This window comes from Gouania willdenowi, chromosome 7 (genome assembly GCF_900634775.1).
Source record: "Gouania willdenowi chromosome 7, fGouWil2.1, whole genome shotgun sequence".
Taxonomy (NCBI): domain Eukaryota; kingdom Metazoa; phylum Chordata; class Actinopteri; order Blenniiformes; family Gobiesocidae; genus Gouania; species Gouania willdenowi.
This window is the reverse complement of record NC_041050.1, coordinates 25,574,294-25,595,260: the sequence shown is the minus strand read 5'-3', so window position 1 is coordinate 25,595,260 and position 20,967 is coordinate 25,574,294. Positions and strand designations below refer to the sequence as shown.

Sequence of the window (20,967 nt, the reverse complement as noted above, 5' to 3'; positions counted from 1 at the left end):
GTCGTGAAAGAAAGAAAAAAATCTCAATCTCATATAGTTATCTTTTTTGACTGACTATTTTTATTTTTTTAGTCTTAATTTTTTTTTGGTCTTAAATTAACTTTTCCAGTCCTGTTTTTTTGTTGTGTGGAAGGCGGGACAAGTGAGTAAGTGATCCAATAAGAAGAAAGCTGACAGCTCGAGTGGTCTTATTGATCATTGATCATATTCAATCTAACTGTGTGTGTTTACAAACATTATTACCATCCAATATCAGGTTGATCAATGGTAATTTAATATTAAAAAATCCCTAAAATGTTGTATTTTATGCATTCATATTTTAGTCGACTGAATCAATTACAGATATAGTTTGATAAAGCTTGATGTGATTTAGTCGACTAAATAAAACTACGGCTACTGAGGACTCTGCAGAAAAGTTAAAGGATGTTTTCTTTTCCTACTTCTCATACCAAGGAAGTTGGAGTTCTTGAGGATATCCAGTTGGCGGTGAAGCTCCTCCGAAGTGAGGTTCAGTTCCTTGGCCTCTCTCTCCAGAGCGCTCAGGTCCTTGCTCGCCTCCGTGTTGCTGTCTTGGACGATGGTCAAGTCTCCTTCCAGACGGTTCAAGGTATCAGTGGTCTCTCCAATCTGAGCTCTAGGGGACATGACAAGTAGTTTTTTTGATGAAAAAAAAACCTTGTTGTTCTCGGACCTGCTGAAGGAGAATTTTTTGTTCTTAATCTGTTGAAAGATGTTCTGCAGAAGTACCTGAGCTCCTCGATAAGTTCCATTAGTGTAGCCACAGCTGCAGCAGTAGCGTTGCGTGCATTGACGATGCCCTGAGCTTGTGCCAGTTTCTCCTCCAGGTCTTTGAAAGCCTTCTCATAGGGTCCAATTAGCCCGGTTGTCTGGATCTGAAGTGCTTGTGATGCCAGAGTCTTTGTGCGCACTGCCAAGTCCTGATCATAAAAAACTGTTGAAAAACTATCCAATACCGATAGAGATCAGACATGGGCAACTGGCGGCCCGAGGGCCACATGTGGCCCTGGGTCTAAATTTGTGCACACCCACCCCCCCCTCCCAAAGTAAAGGCCAAAATATGATTCCAAATGCTGTATACAAAAAAGGACAACAAAAAAACACAAAACGGCAGAAATGACTTCAAAAATTCAGAAAATAACCAAACAGCAGAAATATATGCCTCCAAAACACACAACAAATCAGCAAAATTCAACAAAATAACAACAAAAATAAACAAATTGGCTCCAAAAACTCACAAAATAATGCAAAATGAAATAAAAAAATATGCAGTATGACTCTAGAAACACACAATAGAACCACAAAAATAAGTAAAAACACACAATGATGACAGAAAAAGAAAAAAGCATGCAGATGACAACAGATATACATAAAAACTCCGAAGACAAAAAACAATACACAAAGGGACAACAATGACACCCAAAACAAAAATATACAAAGTAAAATACACAAAACTCTTCCAAAAACACACAAAAATGAGAGATAAACAAACTAAACCCTTTGTTTCCTGTGTTATGGCTCAGATTGGTCATTATTCTAAATAATGACAGGAATGTTCATAATGTGGCCCTTAGATCAGAAAATCACATTTATGTGGCCCCCGCCGTGATAACAGTTGCCCGTCTCCATCCTGAAGACTAAGAATTGCCGCACCTGTACGATGCGATCCCAGTCCCCGAAGCACTGGTGACACGGCTGGCAGTTGGGGAAATGTCCTGAAAAGCCTCTGGCACACTGATCACAGCGGACACCAGACACCCCCTGCTGGCACACGCAGTGACCGCTCAAACGGTTGCACTGAGAAGTCTCGATCCCTCGCCAGTCGCAGTCACAAGCTGCACTCAGAGAGAAAATAAGAACAGAAAATTCAAGGCCCAGGGGGAAATTCATCATGAAAGGTTTTATTTTCTAAACTAATTCAGTTAAAGGCTCCATAATCTGCAATTAGGGATGTTCATATATCGACAACGGTATAAGTGTCAGATACAAAATCAATACCAGATAATTAGTGTGTGCTTGTACTAATTAAAAATCATCAGATTGAACAATTAAACGTCATTTCAGCTGATAATTAGCCAGTTTGAATGTGAAAAAGCACTTGTTAATGTTCAAAATTATGTTTTAAGGATTAAATAGAAAAGTGCAGCACTGAGAAACAAATCTTGGATGGTGAAATATTAAACACTAACACAGTCAGCTCTGGATAAGCAAAGTCTGCTGCTGAAAAAACACAGTTTTGAACACTTGTTGCAGTGGTGGAATATAGTTTCACATCTTAGCTGGTGTCATAGTTTAAATGACGATCATTTTAACTTGTGATCGACTTCCATAGCATATCCAGCTGTTGATACCATGCTGGTTTCACTTTGGTAAAGCCATTAAAATGTTAATATGAGAGCAGTGTGTTTACACCTTAAGTGAGGACGTGTCACAAATAAACACTGATGTCGCTTTGTTTTTTTTTCCTTTTGTCTTGTTATATCCTTTATCTGTTTGCACTTCTTCAATGAAGTTCTATCATATGATGGTGAGGCTTAATTATAAGGCCCTCAGGTTTCCTGCCTCACCAGCACATTCATTTTTACTAAAAGGTGCATCAAATTGTCTTAATATGTATTTAACGTGTGGAAATAAAAAATAGAAAAAAATCAAAAGTCCAAAGCAGATTAATCCAAGCAGGTTATGGTTGCAACATACCCAATATTTGTGATGGAGTCAAAAACAATGTTGCGAGCAGCAATTTCAACCTGTAACATTTGTTTGTGAGTAAATTCTCCTGTTTTGCAGAAGAAGAGCCTTGGGTTTGTTGATCTTTGAGGCCTACAGTGTGCCTTTATCAGTGTTGAAAGAAGTCCCATGTTTGTTTCTGACCTCTGCACTGGGTCCTGGGATCTCCCCAGAAGTTCTCCTGGCAATCCAGGCAAGTCTTCCCTCCGAAGCCGTCCCGACACTGACACTGGCCTGTGAACTACAACAGACAAACCAAAGACAGAGTGAGACCAGCACAAATACGGCAACATGTTAGCTTGGACTGTTTCTAACCTCATTACACGAGGAGGTGACAGAGTTGTTGGGATCACAGCCGCACGGTTCACAGCCTTTACCAGTGGCCAAATTCCAGTGGTTGGGGGCGCAGTGGTCGCAGGCCAGGCCAATGACATTTGGCAGACAGCGGCATTGCCCAGTGGTACGCTGGCATACGCAGTTCTCGCGCACCATGCACTGGCTCCGTTCAGTGCCCAGAAAGTTGCAGGAACACGCTGCAGCAGAAACACAGAGAAATGATGCATCACATCCTGAAATACCACCCACAGCTCAGTGGTTCTCAGGACGTTTGGTTTTACTCCTGCAGTTGCGTCGGGAAGCGTCTCCAAAATAGCCGCTCTTGCAGGTGTCGCAGCTTGATCCCTCTGTGTTGTAAAGGCATTTCCTGCACTGTCCAGTCTGCCTGTCACACGAGTCCACATCCGACATGTCGATGTTGTTGTTGCATTGGCATGGCTGGCAGCGTCCTCCAGGCTGAGAGGGGTTCCCATAATACCCTGGGGCACACTCATCACATCTGGCACCTACAACATAAAACAAAATGCAAACACTGAGAACGGAAAATGTCCCTTCCCTTCAAAGCAGATTTTACACGACTGGGAACACTGCAGTCACTCGATTCTGTGTTCATTCTCAAACTACAAACATATAATGCGACTTTAAAAACACAAAATTACAGCAAAAATACAAAAAATGACTCCATAAACACACAAAATAACAAAAGACGTACAAAACAATGACAGAAATATACAATATGACTCCAAAAACACACAAAAGGACAGCAAAAATACAGAAAAAAAAATTAAAAAACACAAAAACATGCAAAATTACAACAGAAATATACAATACAGAATATACAAAATCAAATAAAAGGACAACAAAACACATAATATAACAAAAATAACAAAAAAAACATGCAAAATGACAACAGAATGCTCATATTGGTCATTATTCTAAACGCTGACATGAATGTTGATAATGAGCCCTCAGATCGCTGTGATCACAGTCGCACACCTCTGCTCTGGAGTCTTGAATGTAACATTTTACTTTATAAAGTCTTTTTTTATTTTAGTAAATGGAAATTATAATCGTCTCAGGATCATACAGTTTGTCTTTCCGGTTGTTTAGCCTTGCTTTGTTACAAACACACACACACACACACACACACACACACACACACATCACCTGTGTATCCCTGTTTGCAATTGCAGATAATCTGTCTGTTCCGAGCGTCCTGGTAACAAGATACGGCAAAGTGACTTCCACTGTTGGGGCCATCGGGGCAGGGGCAAGGACGGCAGTGACCACCGGAGGCAATGCCCAACATCGAGTTACCATAGTAACCATTGGCACACCTACAGGGAGCAGAGGGCACAGAGATGAAGGAAAAGAGAGGCTGCAAAAAATATTTGACACAATCAAAAAGCAGTACCTGTGAAAACAATGAAACTCCACACTAATAAATAACAGAGGGATTGGAAAATGAGCACCATTTAGATTTTTGAAGGTGATCAGGAATCAGTATATTGATTCCCCTCCAAATTTTAATGGAATCTTCCGTGGTGTAGGGTTTATCTTTGGTTAAAATTGTGTCAAAATCTGTTAAGTGCTTTTGACGTTATCCTGCTAACAGCCTCACCTGTCACACCTGTCTCCCCCAGTGTTGTCCCTGCAGTCGATGCACACTCCAGTCTTCTGCTCACACTGGTCAGCGTGACCATTGCACTGGCAGGGTCTGCACCTGGGGAAGCCCCAGTGGCCGTGGGGGCAGCCGTCACAGCGCTGACCGAACGCTCCGGGCAGACATTGGCACTGCCCAGAGAACTGATCACAGAGTGGAGACACAGAGCCCTCTGAGCTGCAACCGCAGGCTGGGAGTGAGAACACAGAGCGTCACCCAGACATCCACCACAAACAAACAAACAAACGTCACACTCACCGACGCAGCCAGTGGGTCCGAAGCCAAATGTTCCAGGGGCACACTGGTCACAGCGTCGTCCAATCACATTTAGCCTACAAGGACACTGGCCTCCACGGGCATCACACACGAAGCTGACGGAGCCCCGAAGGTCACAATTACAAGCTGGAGGACAAAGAAAAGCAACAAGGAGTCAGTGATACTGACAATGATCCCAAAATAATAAAGGGTAGTAGATTGTGTTGGTTTGAAGACTTTTTTTTTTTTTTTTAACACAAAGCTACTGTAAATGTTATAGTAAATAATGAAACATCACAGTGTCGTTTGGGTATTGTGACATATTCTGCTTCAGTGTGTCTTTTATTGCAAGTGTTTTATTATTTTTTAACTAAGCTACTTTAATGCTTATTGAAATGGTTTTTCACAAGATGTATTTGTACTACGCATGGGCAACTGGGGACCCGGGGAAAAAATGCGGCCCTCCGTTTAATTTTGTGCAACCCCCAAGATAAAAAATAAAATAAAAACACTCACAAAAAGACAATAGACACACACTAAACGACAACTTCAAGTAAATAAACAAAAATATACATAAAAAGAGAAAAAATATACAGAATGATTGGAAAATACACAAAACAACAATAAAAATATGCAAAACGACTCCAAAAACAGACAAAACAACAATAAAAGCACCCAAAACTAAAGAAAGATAACAGAAAAACAAACAAAACAACAATAAAAACACACATACCCTTTGTCGTTTCCTGTAGTAATTCCTTAGATTGGTCAATGCTCTGAATGCTGACACGAATGCTGATCATGTGACTATCAGATCAGATAAAATCACATTTTCTAATGCAATCATATATCTCAATTAGGGATGTAACGATTCACTCAACTCCCGATACGATTCGATTCACGATACTGGGTTCCTGATACGATTCTTTCACAATTTATTTTACAAAATGGGACTGTAGACAGATGATGACTGAAAAATATTCTTTTGGGTTCAAAACTATAAAAAACTGTACTGTTTTCCTTTTATTTTTCATTGTCAAAATAATCCCTTGATAAACTATTCAAAACAATGCAATTTAACTAAAAATAAATCTTAAATGAAATAAATAAAGGAATAATGCAAATGAAGAAGAAGCCTATTAATTTAAATTCTGGTTCTATAGTAAGCAATGCAAAACTGCATAATAGTTCTTTTTCTTTTTAAAAGTGCAACTGAAAAAGTATTTTGTGCGTTAACAATTGGACAGTCATTGCACTGTATTTGCGTCAGATATTTGTTTGGACCAGCAGAGGGCGCTGGTAACCCAGTGGTCGGTTGGCATGCAGATATCTTGCAGTGAAGAAGAGATGCTATGCTAGCAGACAGAGCTAATAGAAAAACTTTTACAGATATTCACGTAATATTATAGATATTCTTTTGGTGCTAAAGGGGTTAGGAATCATTTATGAATATGTTTAAGAGTAGAAGGCGGCCAGAAAGAAAGTAGTAGCAGATTTTACCCGCCGCCAACACTTCTGGATAGCACCCTCTGTTGTTTAAAAAAAGTACTGTGATTCAATTTTCACAGTATCGATGTGAACAGTGATACCTATGAATCGATTTTTAACTGCCTTACGATTAATCATTACATCCCTAATCTCAATAATTAAAAAACAGCTCAGAATTTCAACCCCTGATCCTGCCAACATCTCATCACACAGATAAACATAACACAGAAGTTCCTCTGACTCACGCAGAGCCCCGTCGTAGATAATGGCTGACATGCTGGTAATAATTTTGGCACAGGTGTCGCTCATCAGTGGGCGGGTCACACTCCGGGCACTCTCGTGGCAGTGGTAGCGCTGGTATGTCTGCTTCCTGCTCAGAGAGGCTGGATCTCCTTCATTAAAGATCTCCATGGAGGAGTGGCGAGGCATTAAGGCGATCTGAAAGAGAGGAGCAGCTTATGTAATGGAAAGAGAGGAATCAGGAGACCAATTTCTGAGAACTATCCTAACAAGGGAATGTTCTAACAGAGTCCACAAGTAGGAAGGCATTGGCAGCTCCGTTCAGGATTCTGTTGGCGTCCTGATGGCGTCGGAACTCCAGACGAAGCGTGTAAGTGACGTCTTCCTCCAAACACACGGGCTGAACAGGAACAGCAAACCTGAGGAAACACAGTCAGCGCAGCACAGGGTTCACGTGTGTGTGTGTGTGTGTGTTTGCAAAGAACAAACCTGGCACCGGCGGGCAGAGACACTGTGATTCTGTCATCGTCTGGAATGGTGTTTCCACACGGGCTGCTGGTTGGGATTGGTCCTGGACGGATGACCACGATATGCACTTCCTCCCAGTCTCGAGGCATCTGGATGTCACACACAGTGTGTTCAGGATGTGGTCCAGAGCACGCCAGCGGACACACACTGAACACTCACACACCTGTGACTCATAGCGAATGAGCACGTCGTACTCCATGGAGTAAGGTATGTTACTTATGAGGAATTCCAGGGCGCCGCCCTCCATCACACGGACAAAGCCTGTACCCGTCCATGTGGCGGGACGACCAGGTTGGTGCTCCCTGATCTCCATTGAACAGCGCTGAGGACACACACTTAGACATAAGCACACTGTGTATACACACAGGTACGGTGTGTGTGCGCAGGAAGCCTCACCTGGTCTAGTTTAGCCGACTCAGCCTCATAAAGCAGGTAATCCAAAGCCATGGAGAAGTATCCAGACTCCACATGGCTGCACTGTCGTCCGTGCATGTGACTGCGACAGTGACACTGACCGTTCTCTAAAGAACACCTGAAAGACGAAGCACATGATCAATAATATTATTCTGCATTCACTCATAAAGCAGCTGCAGCCTCACTTTGGTCTTACAGTGAAGTCATGAGCAGAATGACTGGCTCATGTTTTACTACAATCATCCAATAACACTTAAATCTGACATGGGCAACAGGCGGCCCTCAGTCTACTATTGTGTGACCTCCAAAGTAAACACACAAAGTGACCCCAAACACGCAGTAAGTATACACAAGACAGCAAAAACATGCAAAATGAATCCAATAAGCAAACAATAGTACAGAAAAATACACAAATAACAGTGAAAACAAACAAAATTACTCTAAAAACACATGCACAATTACAGAAAAATGCACTACGAAAATACACAAATAGCAGAAATATACAAATATACCTCAAAAGGCATGCAGAAAAATACATAGACCAACTACAACAGTACACAAAGTGATCCAAAAACTCACAAAATTAAAGGAAAAATACAATACACAAATTTTTACACAAAATGACTCCAAAAACACGCAAGATTACAACAAATAAATAACTTAAAAAAATATACAGAACGTAAGCAAAAATATGCAAAATTACTCCAAAACCCCACAAAATGACTAGTAACACACACACACACACACACACACACACACACACACACAAAAACTAATCTAAAAAACACAAAATCCTTTTGTCCTTTCCAGTATAAATTACCAGATCGGTCATTATTCTAATTGCTAACATGGATGTTGACGTAATCCTCAGATCAGATATAATCACATTTTTGTGGCCCTGCTGTGATAAAAGTTGCCAACTTCTAGCCAAAATGTCTGTCCACTAACAAAATTATCTTCATGGTTTAAATAATTTGCCTTAAGGTTAATGTAAAGCATGATAACACTGTTGGCTTCTTCTTATTAACACCGTCCTATAAGGTTGATATTAATGTGTGACTGTTTATTTTGTTACAGTGAGGATTTTTTGGCTGCTACAGTCTGCAGTGGACACATGAGTAAACCACATTCAGATACAGATATGACATAACAATATGATGTATTTACTGGTTGTCCAGGGCTCCCCCGATGTCACACTCGCAACGTCTGCAGCCGTTTTGGTCGTGACTCAATGCCCAGTGTTCTGGCTAAAATTCAGAGACAGACAGACAGGATAAGATAAGGTTGAACTGACTGAACTCCAATCTATTGAAACTCCATTGTTATCTAAGAGGCCTGGTTACTCTCTGTCTCTAGCTTTCCTTCTTCATGATGAGGGCAGATGTTTACTTCCTTGTTTCTTCATTTGTGTTGAAAGGAAATAAGACTTTGTCCCTTCTGCAATCACGTAAAGTGCATAAATTGTGTAATTTTTTTTTCTCTCTGCTGTCAGATTTGGATAAATGAGCTGGCAAATCATCCCTGAGCTTCACAGAAGTACAAAAATCAGCACTTTAAAACTAAAATATGGAGCAGTTGTATTTTATCCCTGCTGACCGCCAGAGGCGGTGCATTAAGCACTAAATATTCCCCTTCGCGCATTAGTCGACTTTATTTGTTTGCTGGTGGGTCGCATGTGCATACCCAGAGCCCAGTTTAGATTTGTTACATTAGCTTCACTGGCTGTGAGTTGGTGTCATCCTCAGTTATTAAGCCCAGTTTGGGTGAGGACCACAGTACAGTGGTTGTTGTTGGTTTATGATATTTAGCCCTCTGCTGTGACAGGCAGCGAACGCGCTGCCTCCCTGGAGTATACGGTCCCTATACTGCCCTACCTGCAACGTCCTCACTTAGGCTAAGCCAAGGAATTCTTGGTGATATCGGACAGGGAGCATACAGCCATGCATAATGCAGCTGGGACTGGCCTGTGTCACACACCAGTAATCAGTAATCCCTTCTCTCATTGTGTCCCCATATGAAGCTCTGCGAAGGGATGCTAGGTGCCCTCGACCCTCGTGTTGGATAATAGACAACCTTCTCACAGGGGCTTATGATGCAGGAGCTTGCGCTGCTCACATGGGACACGCGCTGTCACATCTCATGTTGGCCCTGACAGCTTCACCGCAGGAGGGCAGTCTGACTGCTGATGCGGTCACCCTCTGTGATTCCTCATTGGAGGCATTTGGCCTTGGGCGAATAATGTCCATCTTGTTTCAAGCTCCTCGTCAGGTTTGGCTGTCACAGTCAAGCTTGGCAGAGGCAGCCAGGAGAATGCTGTGCAGCCTCCGGGTGGAACCGGGGGAGATATTCGGTCCTGTAGCCCAGTAAGCGCTGGAACGAACCATCTAGGCGGGCCAAAATAGGCAGAAGCTTTCATGACTTAAGCGGATGCCCCCTCCTGATAGATCCCCGGACAGCAGTCCTAGGGGTCCCTTGGCTGCTTTTGCACCGATGTGCCATTGACAAACCACTCCACTGGTCGTTGTGGTGTCCAGCGTCCTGCACAGAGACCAGGCCGGGACTCTTTCTTCTGTTTTTGGGCAAACTAAAGTCAATCACTGGAGTAGTTCCTCTGGGCTTGCTGTCGCTATGCCTGCTGCAGAGATGGCTGAACAGCTTCCACTCTGTTATGGTGACTCGAACAGTGCCTGTCCCACTGGATTGTCGATGTAATTGCCCATGCATATCGGGCAATAAACCGTCCCCGTCTATCTGGTGTGGGGTACCACTCTACCAGGAATGTTGCTAAATAATGGGCTGCTCTGAAGGGAGTGCCTCTGGAGGACATTTGTGCCGCGGCCCCATGGGCATCACCAAGAACTTTTTCCAGATTCTACAGGGGGAATCAGGCCACGCCCCGTCTATTGGCTGTGGTCCTTCGGTCAGAGTCCTCTGACCCTTCACACTGAAGGGTGTTTAAAGCACCACCTCTGGCGGTCAGCAGGGATGATATAGAACAAAGAGTTACGAATGTAACTATGGTTCTCTGAATCCCGAATGACCCCCAGAGCTCAGTGTGCTTGCGAGAAGATTCTGTAGGAAAGTGTCCTGGAGTGACGCTGAAGATATACGCTTGTTCCGGACAGCTTTTAATGTATAGCCATTTTATCTTACAGTCTATCTATTGTTTATTACATTGTGTTTTTACTTATGCCTCTGTATTTTTACGTTTATCCCTGTAAAGTGTCTTTGAGCACTGTAAAAGCACTATACAAATAAAATTTATTATTATTATTATTATTCCTTGTGTCATCCAGGGATCACAGAGGACATTGTTGGTATATGTACTCGCACTGCGCATGCTGAACAACATAATTGTGTCTAACACAGATGAGCATAATTTTCCTCTGCACAACAGGGACATCTGGTTGGGCCGTGGCCCACTGGCCTCTGATGCAAAAATGCCACTGGATATAAGCACAGAGAAACTGTGAACCCTGCAAAATTTGTGGAGTTTCACAGAATGTGTGTGTTTGGAGGAACTGAATTATTTGGATTCACACAATTATTTTGCCACTGTCATGAAATCGCGACCCACTTTTTTTTTTGAGAATTCAGCCAACCAAATTGAGTTTTTCAAAAATAGCTGTTGAAAAAACACATATATATATTATCTTTTTTAAAACATAAATCACAACACAAACACAAGTCCCACATCAGAGACATTAAGTAAGCTATTTATTTATTTTTGACCAGCTGTCCGCAACCCACGTAGTACAGGTCCGTGACCCACTTTTGGGTCCCGACCCACCAGTTGAGAATCACTGCTCTAAAGCACGTGTAAAACTCAAGGCCCGAGGACCAAACCCAGTCCTTTAGAGCATCCAATTTGGTGTGTAGGAGCAAGTAAAAAAGGACAGAGAAAACATAAAACATTGTGTAAATGACTAAATAATTCAGTTGTAGATAACTCAGTCCCCCCAAATTTATAAATTCAATGAAGATCCAGAAAATAAAAATTTTAATGTTAAAATCCTGCAATTTCTCATAAACAATACAAAAAAATTTGTCCTCAATTGCACATACATTTCTCACAAAATCAATAAATTCTATAGTGGAGATCGTATGACAGATATCTGTCACTTATTGCTTGGATTTTGTCGATGCCTTACATCTTGTATATATCCGTAATACGTGGAAGTGCTAACTGGGGCACAATAATGTTGTAGTTACTCGTTTTTTCACCCAAAATCTGTGACCAATTATAATCAAACTGGTCGGTATTTGGACCTTGAGTGAAAATGAGTTTGAAGCTCTGTTCTAAAAGGCTGGATTTGGTCAGTTTCTGTGATTGTTGGGTACATCTTACCAAGCACTGGTCACAGCTGCGTCCAGTGACAAGCCGCTTGCAGAAGCAATCTCCACTGACCGGGTCACACTGGGCGTGTCCCGACACCGTCCCTCTGTGGTCACACCGGCAGGCTGGAGGCAAAGTGTGGTCAAACTTAACACATTAGAATCAGAATCAGAATCAGAATCAGAATCATCTTTATTCGCCAAGTGTATGTTGTACACACGAGGAATTTGACTCGGTCAACTGTGCTCTCTCCAATAGTGAAAACATTCAACAATAAACAATCAACTAGAAAAGATGATAATAAGTATAAACATAAGTATAAATATAAACAGTAGTTAGACTAGAATGTGCAAATAACAAGATGATAATAATAATAATAATAATAATAATAATAATAATAATAGTATAAAAAATAAATAAATAGATACAAAATAAAAATTAAAAAAATAAGATAAAAGAAGGAAAATAATAGAAAAGAAAGATAATAATAAAATATAATAATAATAATAAAAGGAAAATAGTGCAGTAGAGCATTGATAAGTAGTGCAGTAGAACATTTAAATTAAAGGTATGTACATGAACATTCTCAGTGTCAGATTGATCCAGGGTTGTTATGTTTGGTTCCAGGGTTTTTTCACAGAAACAGGACTGACACTCTTTGACTGTTCAGTGTTGATCAGAGTGACAGCCTGGGGGAAGAAACTGTTTTTATGGCGGGTTGTTTTGGCGTACAGTGGCAACGCCAATCTACAACAGAGCACCGTACAAATACAAATGTCTGTGCAGCTTTGCTCCTGAACACTTCAACGTGCTGCCTGCAATGAACCACAGACTCAGTGTGAGTACGGGAGGGGAATATTTCAGTATGTAATCCATGAACAAAATCCCAACCCCTTATGAGAAAAGTGTCAGAAGCCCAGTTTAATTTTTTTCAAATGCCATCCACTAACCATAACTGTAATCAAATGTTTGTTATAGAGCAGACATGAGCAAACTGGAGACCCACATGTGACCCTCTGCCTATTTTTGTGGGGCCCCCAAAAATTGTAATGGTAACAACAAAGACACACTAAACAATCACTTGAACACACAAAATGACAACAAAAACACAAAAAACAACAATTCATGCGTAAATGACTTCAAAATGACAACGGAATATATAATTTTTTTCTATTGAGAGGTTGGAATTTTGTCCCGTCACCATCTCTATGTGTCTGTTTGAAGATAATCTTGTGTTTGTGGCTCAAGACTGGGTGGTGTGTGAGTGAGTGCAGGGAATATGGATCCTTGAAACGACCACACGTCTCTATGACGGTAGCGTAGTGAACTTGTACTCACGCTGGCAGCCCTCAGGGTTGTCCGCGCTCAGACCAAAGAAGCCCGTCTTACACTTGTTGCATCGCGGCCCCTCCACGTGATCTTTGCAGCGGCACTGACCCGCCACCATGCCGAATGCTGGGTCTGTATGTGTGTCACACATGCCTCCATTCTGTGAGCCGTCAGGGTCACAGTCACATTCTGTGAGACAGACAAGACAAGCACGTGGAAACGGCCATGTTACTACTCAACAAACGATGCAGTTTGAGCAGAAAATGTCAGACTCTCAAACACAGAAATCACAATATCATGTATCACTGTATATCATGTATTTATACAGTATATATTAATTATAGGATTGTTATTTTTTATGTTTCTATTGTGATCTTTTGTTGTTTTTATAGTTTTAGGATTGTTATCGTTTATGTTGTTGTTACAGCTTTAGGATCGTTATCTTTTATTTTGATTAGGATTACTATCCCAGTGTTTCCTCAGAGGGAGCCCTCTGCACTAGGGGCTGTGATGGGCCGTGGCTGCGGTGGTGCTGTCTCGTGGCCCTCAGTGATGGTGAATGGCTTTTGCTATTGTGCCTACGGTCTGTGTCCGTACAGAACGCTCCTTGTGATGTCTCCTTACCTAGATCCTCTGTACCCAGTCATGTGCCATTGTCCTTATTTTACCTTGTGTGTCTGTGTGCGGTGGACGGGGTTTGTACGGGGTGGGTGTATTTTTAACTATGGAAAAGAACTTTGAGCTGCATTTCTTTGTATGAAAAGCACTTTATATAAATAAAGATTGATTGATTGATTGATTGAACATTTTTCCATGAATTTTGGTATATGAATCAATAAAAAAAGAGCGTAACAAAATTTTAGCTTATTATTTTCATCACTGAATGCTAACATAATATGCAATATCATTAAAGAATCATGCTCACAAAGCACAAACTTATATTAAGTAAGCTATATTCATGCTTTTCAGGATTTTTGTAAGCTTTCTAAAACAATTATGTTTTTGTGTATTGAAATGAAAACAGCACTTAGTACAGAAAAAGTGAAAACAGTGCAAAATAGTTGGAATATTAGTGGTATTGGTGCTCACATTTCGTCTAAAATCAAGACCTTTCTGAATGAGAATAGAACGCCAGGTATGCCAAATAAAACCATAAGGGAGGCTATGGAGGCATTACTCAGAGGAGAAATCATTTCATTGGCAGCATTTAAAAGACGCTCCGCAATGCAGGAACAGAGAGCTATTTTAAACTAGATTTTGAACATCGATAGGCAGTATGCTCAATCACCATCACCGGCTCTGTCATTTAGACCACAGGGAACTGTTTTAAAAAATTAACATTTTTCCCCTCTATTTAAAATAAAATAATGCCCATGAAGCACAGCAACGACTTCTCCTCTGGTTCTCCCGTCTCGTGTGTTATAGTCTCTGCATCAGTATTATAAATATACCAGGAACTTGTGAAATGAGAGGTTCCACGTTCTTTGGAGTGTTAAAAAAATGAACTGCGTTATATTTTGGTGCGTTGTTTTTCTGTAATGAATTAGTCACATTTAAAGATTTAAAGTCCCAGTCCTAATATATATATATACTGTATATACACATATATATAAACTAAATCATAGACATCAAAACCAGGGTCACACCTTCAAATGAATTCCTTAATCATTGATGAGTGTGTGTGCTTTCTCTGCCTCTCCCAACAAAAAATCCCATCCCATCCCATTCATGAGCTGAATGTCCAGTAGCTGCACACTTACCTGCACAAATTTGCTGGTCCCTAATGTCCCTGAAGGGGTCCTGGTAGTAGAAGGGTTTGCACAGCTCACAGTTACGGCCCATGGTGTTGTGAAGACACTGGTCACACACTCCTCCACTGACGTTGCCCGTTGCCAAATACATCGCCATGTCAAAGTGACACTGGGTGGAGTGGCTGTTACAATTACACTCTGGGTAAAGAAGATATAAGTGCTCATGTCAGTCACCGAATAATACAACTTAATTATAGCTGCTGCGCAGCAGTGATCGAGGCCAGGCAATGTGAGGCAAAAATGGAAATGTTGAATGAGCTGAGGCTTAAACTCACAATCTTCAACACCAAGAAACATTCTATGTGTCTCTGAGCTAATTAGCTTCACTAATTAACTAATCCAGTCACCTGTGTGCAAAACAGCAGCTGTTCGCATTTAACAGTTGTTAAAAATTCAGTTAATAACACTGTAACAATCTGTAAATACACAAATTGCATCTAGACAGCATGGATATCTTGGTATTTTATTTTAAACAATGATTTATTCGCTCCACAAGTGAAAAACCCTAGAATTCTAATGTTTTCCAAACATAATCTACAATGACTCCATAAGTGAAAATGTATTTAGCAAGAATTTACAAGTATATATTTACATTACCATTTACAGTCAAACATTTTGATGCACTGTAAGCTACTTTGTGTAGGACAGCCTGAAGATGAGCTGTAACAAGTTTGGTGTCAAGTAAGGGTTGAACGACTTAATAATTTTAAAGGTTGACTCTATGTGCATAATAGTCGAGTCTACATCGACTAGTCGATGACGTCACCAAGAGCCGAAGCCAGGCCGAGTGGCAGCCGAGTGCCGGTGTTGTGCCAAAATCTGTAACCGCAGGTGGCGACAGTTCCAACCCTTCTGGGGGGACATTTACTCCCCCTTATACATGTTTGTAATTCTTCTCCAGTCTGGGAGTGTCATGTTTAACGGGGAGTAAATAGCTCCTTAATAGCTACAAAGAGGTTTACGAAGCTGACGTAGCACTCTTCTTCTCTACCGCCGAGAAGCCGAAGCGGTCACAGATTTTTTGGGGTCACAGGCTTTGGCACAACACCGCCAGTCCCTGGGACACGGGATATGCTATAGATGCTAAGTAAACCCAGGAACACTGCTGCTTCGCCAAACGTGAGTCTACGGTAACTACGGCGATTAGACTTTGTTTGGGCTGTTTTTACGGTAGCGTCAGCTTCCTTCACCAAAGCCCGTGACTGCTGCGGCTTCTCGGCGGTAGAGAAGAAGAGTGCTACGTCAATTGCATAAACCTCTTCGTAGCTATTAAGGAGCTATTTACTCCCCCTTAAACATGACACTCCGGTGGGTGAAGTAAATGCAGACTGGAGAAGAATTACAAACGTGTTTAAGGGGGAGTAAATGTCTGCCGAGAAGCCGCAGGGGATGGAACTGTTGCCACCCCCGGTCACAGATTTTTTCGGGTCACAGATTTCAGCTGTCTTCCCCCGCTAACGGAGCCTCCTTCCTGTGCTGCTGATGTTTTCCAGATCTGCTTAATACACAGACATGTGACCACTACAGCTAACGTCAGCATGTATATTAGCCGTAGTATCTGCCTACCAGCTGCAGTTTGAGGAGAAACACTTGATGTTGTGCTGCCTTGCCGTGCAGGGGTACGAGGACCCTCGTTTGCTGTGTTGCACCGCCATCTTGGGCAAAAGTCAGGTACTGCGACTAGTCGACGTCACATGGACAGAGTCGCGAGACAACACTAAAGTCGACTAGTCGACTTATCGGCTAGTCTGTTCAATCACTAGTGTCACGTGAGCAAAACTTGTGGGAGAAAATAGGTTTAATACGTTTTTACAGTTTCTAATAAAATACGTGTAGCACAGATGGTTGATTTATTGTGAATTTTTTTAGGTTTTGAACTTTAGAGGCTTGCTGTAGTGCCACCTTTAGGACTAGACGAAGAAGAAGAAGAAGAAGAAGAAGAAGAAGAAGAAGAAGAAGAAGAAGAAGAAGAAGAAGAAGAAGAAGAAGAAGAAGAAGACGTATAAAAGTGGAATTACAATGAGCTTGCGATCCTTATCCATTGGTCCATCATTCTACATCAACAAACATAAAGCAGGAGTAGCTTCACACGTCTTTTTCTTACTCTTGCAGGCGTTGGTGTTACGGCCTTCAGCCGGCCTCCAGGGCAGATCATTGTAGAAGTCGTCACAGTGCTCACAGTTCAAACCTTTGGTGTTATGGTTGCATACACACCTGCCATGAACCTAACGAGAGAAAACTGCTAAGTTAGATGATAACAAAATACTTTCTTTATTCTGCAAATATTTAAAAGTTCCTCAAAGTAGAGCCTTCATCTCTTACCATCCCCTCAATGTCATCCCTGATGCCTTCAATAGGGGCACACTCGGAGGCGTGGCCATAGCAAAAGCAGTTCCCACGTACAACCAGCTCATACATAGCATAGTAATACTTCTCCTTGATTTCAGCTCTCGGGTCCAGCAGGTTGTCTCCCAGTGTGTGAAGTTTAGTAAAGTTCACTCTCAAGTTGGTGATCTTCAGCTGATCTACAGGGAATAAAAAGAATAATAACAATAAGAAGTCCTTTATTCATCCTACAAAGGGGAATTATACATGGGCCTGTACACAGTACAGATAGAAGAGGGAAAATCATGTTGCAAGAAAGTCAATTGCACAATAAAAACAATAAAACAGATTATATACAGAGCACACACAGCAGAACATGTTGGTCAGGTACTGGTCTCCTGATCAGGAAGGGTCGATTCTCTCAGGTCTTGTGACTCTTGTAGTTAATCGTAAATCAATCCTGCTCCAAAAATTGAAGAAATTAATGGACTCCTGATTTTTCCACACACACATACACAATGATGCTGTAATTCACCAAAACAGGACTTAACCCTCCCCCTTCGTTTCCTGCAGGACACAAAGCGTGCGGCTGTATTCAACTGCAGAATAAAGACCTCCACTGAATAAAGCAATCAAAGCAGACAGTTTGGCTGTAAAAGAACCATGAGTCACATCCTCTGCAGAACGGACTCTGTCCAAGAACCTTTTCTGGTTCATTTATTTCTATTATACCAGGAAATGATTGGTTGTGTTCCCCTTCCACATTAAAGTGCAATAAAAGAATTTCTCAAACCTTTAACTCTAAATCAACAGCCAATAGGGCAGGGCCTTTAAAATCGAGCCAAACATATTAACATCTTAGTTATTTTTGTCTTCATAAGCCAAAGATTGTTGAGCAAACTTACTATGAGTTAAAAAACAAAACGAGCTGAAAATAAGTCAGCTGTCAGGGCTATTCTGAGCTCCGTGAGGTCATCGATCTGTGAGCCAGTCTGAGACATGGAACAACACACAGAGCTTTTCCACTGCTGGCCCGGCTGGAAACAGCTATCACGTCGTGCTGGTCTAAAAGCGCGGCCCAGACAGTGAGGCTGTGTGCGGGACAGCTGCGTTTGACATTCCTTCTGCAGCACAGCCGACATGTGAAGTGTCACAGCCTGAAAACAGGAAGTCCAGGCTGTCAGCTGAAAAAACCTACGCTAAGGTGTTGTCCATCATAATCTAATTTAAGAGACAAGACTTTGTCATGGTTTTTAACAATTTTTTTTTGGCGTTGGTCTTGTCTTGTGCATTCTGGTCTCGGACAAGTCTTCAGTTCAACACTCTTCACAGAAGTGACACTTACTTTGGATCTTTGGGCTGTAGGGATCATCGATCTTAATGGCTGGATCTAGCACTCTGTAGATGACCTAAAACACACACAGATTCCTATTTAGACATGCTTTTCACTGAGTTTTTGGTACTTTAATAAGTGCTCTCTTTAATGCTGTGGAAATCACACAAAATGACCAAAAATACTTGTAGATGACTACAAATCAAACATTATAAGAGAAAAAATACTAAATGATACCAAAAAAATAGAAACGACCACAAAAATACACAAAATGACAACAAAAACAAACAAAATTACATAAAAAATAATAATTGATACAAAAACACCGAAAATGACAGCAAAAAACACAGAAAATGACAGCAAAAACACACAAAACGACTCTAAATAACACAGAATGTCAAAAAAACAAAAAAAACTAAACAGAATAAGAGAATAAATACAAAATGACACAACAACACACAAATTGACAGCAAAAACACACAAAAAGAGGACAATAGCACATACAATGGGAGTAAAATACAGAAAGTGACAACAGCAAAAGCACAAAATGACTCCAAAAACACAAGGACAACAAATCACACAAAACAACTAAAAAAGACATACACGACTACAAATTAAACAGAACAAGAGAATAAATACTCAATGATACCAAAAACACAGAAAAAGTCAGCAAAAACACAAAAAATGACAAAAAAACTTGAAGACGACTACAAATCAAACAAAATAAGAGAGTCAATACTAAATAATACCAAAAAACACAGAATACAACTACAAAAATACACAAAACGACAACAAAAATAGATTAAATGAAGATTAAAAAACACATACAATCAGAGTAAAACACACAAATAGACAGTAAAGACACAAAACAACGACAAAAAATAAACAAAAAGGACAATAATAATGTTCAAATTGTTTAAATTCTAAATACCGATGTGAATGCTCATACATTTTTGTAGCCACTGTGATAAAAGTTGGCCATTTTCGGGCTAAATATTATATTTTGTAAAGCTGGACTAAAGGCAAACTGGAATATTTTATGGGTTACGTCTTCATCATCACCTCACACATCATTTGATTGGTCCTGCTCACCTCTCCTTCGGTTGACGGCTCAATGTCCGAATAGCGCGATTCACAGATGATGTCGTTGATGTCTTGCATTGCACTCTGGGAGATTCCAGGAAAAGAAGTAGAACAGTCATGGGAAAAATATCGATAAACGTTCCAGCTACGACCAAAGTCAGCCGAGCGCTCGATCAGCATGGCTGCCGGACGGAAAGTCTGCAACGGAGAAGAGTCGGGGTTTAAACGGTCGCTGTGTATGTTTTTTGATGCACTGTGCAGAAAGGAAGACTTTCTTACTTTGAAGGTCATTATCAGGTGAGTGAAATGAAACTCAGCCTCCAGGTCCAGCTGGATGAAGACCTCAGACTTTCCTGGGTGAGACAGAGAGAATAAGGAGGACATACTTCACACGCTACCAGATACCACCGGCCGCTTCGCAACGATTCATTCTTCAAACCATCCGTAAGGGTGAAACACTTTGTGTCAAATATTGTTATGAGATTCATTTAGATTAATCAAAATTGATTAATTACAAAATCTCTAAATAATTAGATTTTTTTATAATTGAGTTCCACCACTAATTTAAATATTTTCAATCATGTTATCCCCAGCAGCTTAAAAGCTGATATGCGGAGTTTCTGAGAAATCTATGTTCATGTATGATTCTTTTGAAATTCATAAAAATACTTAACTAGTATTTTACTATGGTCTACTGCCGGTGGTCATTCATATACATTAATGTATAAAAGTCCCTCCTTCGTCCTATAGACCCCTATACAAATGAAAATGATCGCCGAGTGCGCACAGCCAATAGGCTTTGACTTCCTGTTTTTGAGGCTGTCAATCAAAGTGAATGTGGAACTGTGCACGGAAACAAGGCACACGTCACAACAGCAAACAGGTAAATATGATTTTGGCTCTTACCTGACCCATAAACATATATAAATGTGACCCGATGGAACCTTATTATTATGTTCCGCGAAAAGTAGGGGCGTGGCTTCTGGTGGATTGGTAGAGGCAGTGGGAGGAAGTGAGGCTGTTGAGGGCGGGACATCGAGACGTCCTCTCAGAAACTCTGGATAGTAGCTTTAATGTTCAA

At 41.1% G+C, this 20,967-nt stretch overlaps 1 protein-coding gene across 2 annotated transcripts in view; it reads right to left on the bottom strand.

Moving 5' to 3' along the window:
- lamb2 (laminin, beta 2 (laminin S)) overlaps positions 1–20,967 on the bottom strand; it is a 45,436-nt gene that overhangs the window by 9,238 nt on the left and 15,231 nt on the right. For both annotated transcript variants that reach the window (XM_028452775.1, XM_028452773.1), the window contains exons 5-27: positions 20,166–20,239; positions 19,896–20,084; positions 18,816–18,879; positions 17,468–17,670; positions 17,250–17,370; positions 15,095–15,283; positions 13,344–13,523; positions 12,018–12,130; positions 8,837–8,916; positions 7,652–7,787; positions 7,419–7,577; positions 7,217–7,344; positions 7,014–7,146; positions 6,733–6,925; positions 5,003–5,146; positions 4,703–4,934; positions 4,249–4,418; positions 3,363–3,587; positions 3,061–3,278; positions 2,890–2,986; positions 1,672–1,853; positions 748–938; positions 450–634 (exon numbers count right to left, since the gene is read on the bottom strand). In XM_028452775.1, the coding sequence (XP_028308576.1) occupies positions 450–634; positions 748–938; positions 1,672–1,853; positions 2,890–2,986; positions 3,061–3,278; positions 3,363–3,587; positions 4,249–4,418; positions 4,703–4,934; positions 5,003–5,146; positions 6,733–6,925; positions 7,014–7,146; positions 7,217–7,344; positions 7,419–7,577; positions 7,652–7,787; positions 8,837–8,916; positions 12,018–12,130; positions 13,344–13,523; positions 15,095–15,283; positions 17,250–17,370; positions 17,468–17,670; positions 18,816–18,879; positions 19,896–20,084; positions 20,166–20,239 (3,606 nt within the window). The remainder of the gene's footprint in view (positions 1–449; positions 635–747; positions 939–1,671; positions 1,854–2,889; positions 2,987–3,060; positions 3,279–3,362; positions 3,588–4,248; positions 4,419–4,702; positions 4,935–5,002; positions 5,147–6,732; positions 6,926–7,013; positions 7,147–7,216; positions 7,345–7,418; positions 7,578–7,651; positions 7,788–8,836; positions 8,917–12,017; positions 12,131–13,343; positions 13,524–15,094; positions 15,284–17,249; positions 17,371–17,467; positions 17,671–18,815; positions 18,880–19,895; positions 20,085–20,165; positions 20,240–20,967) is intronic.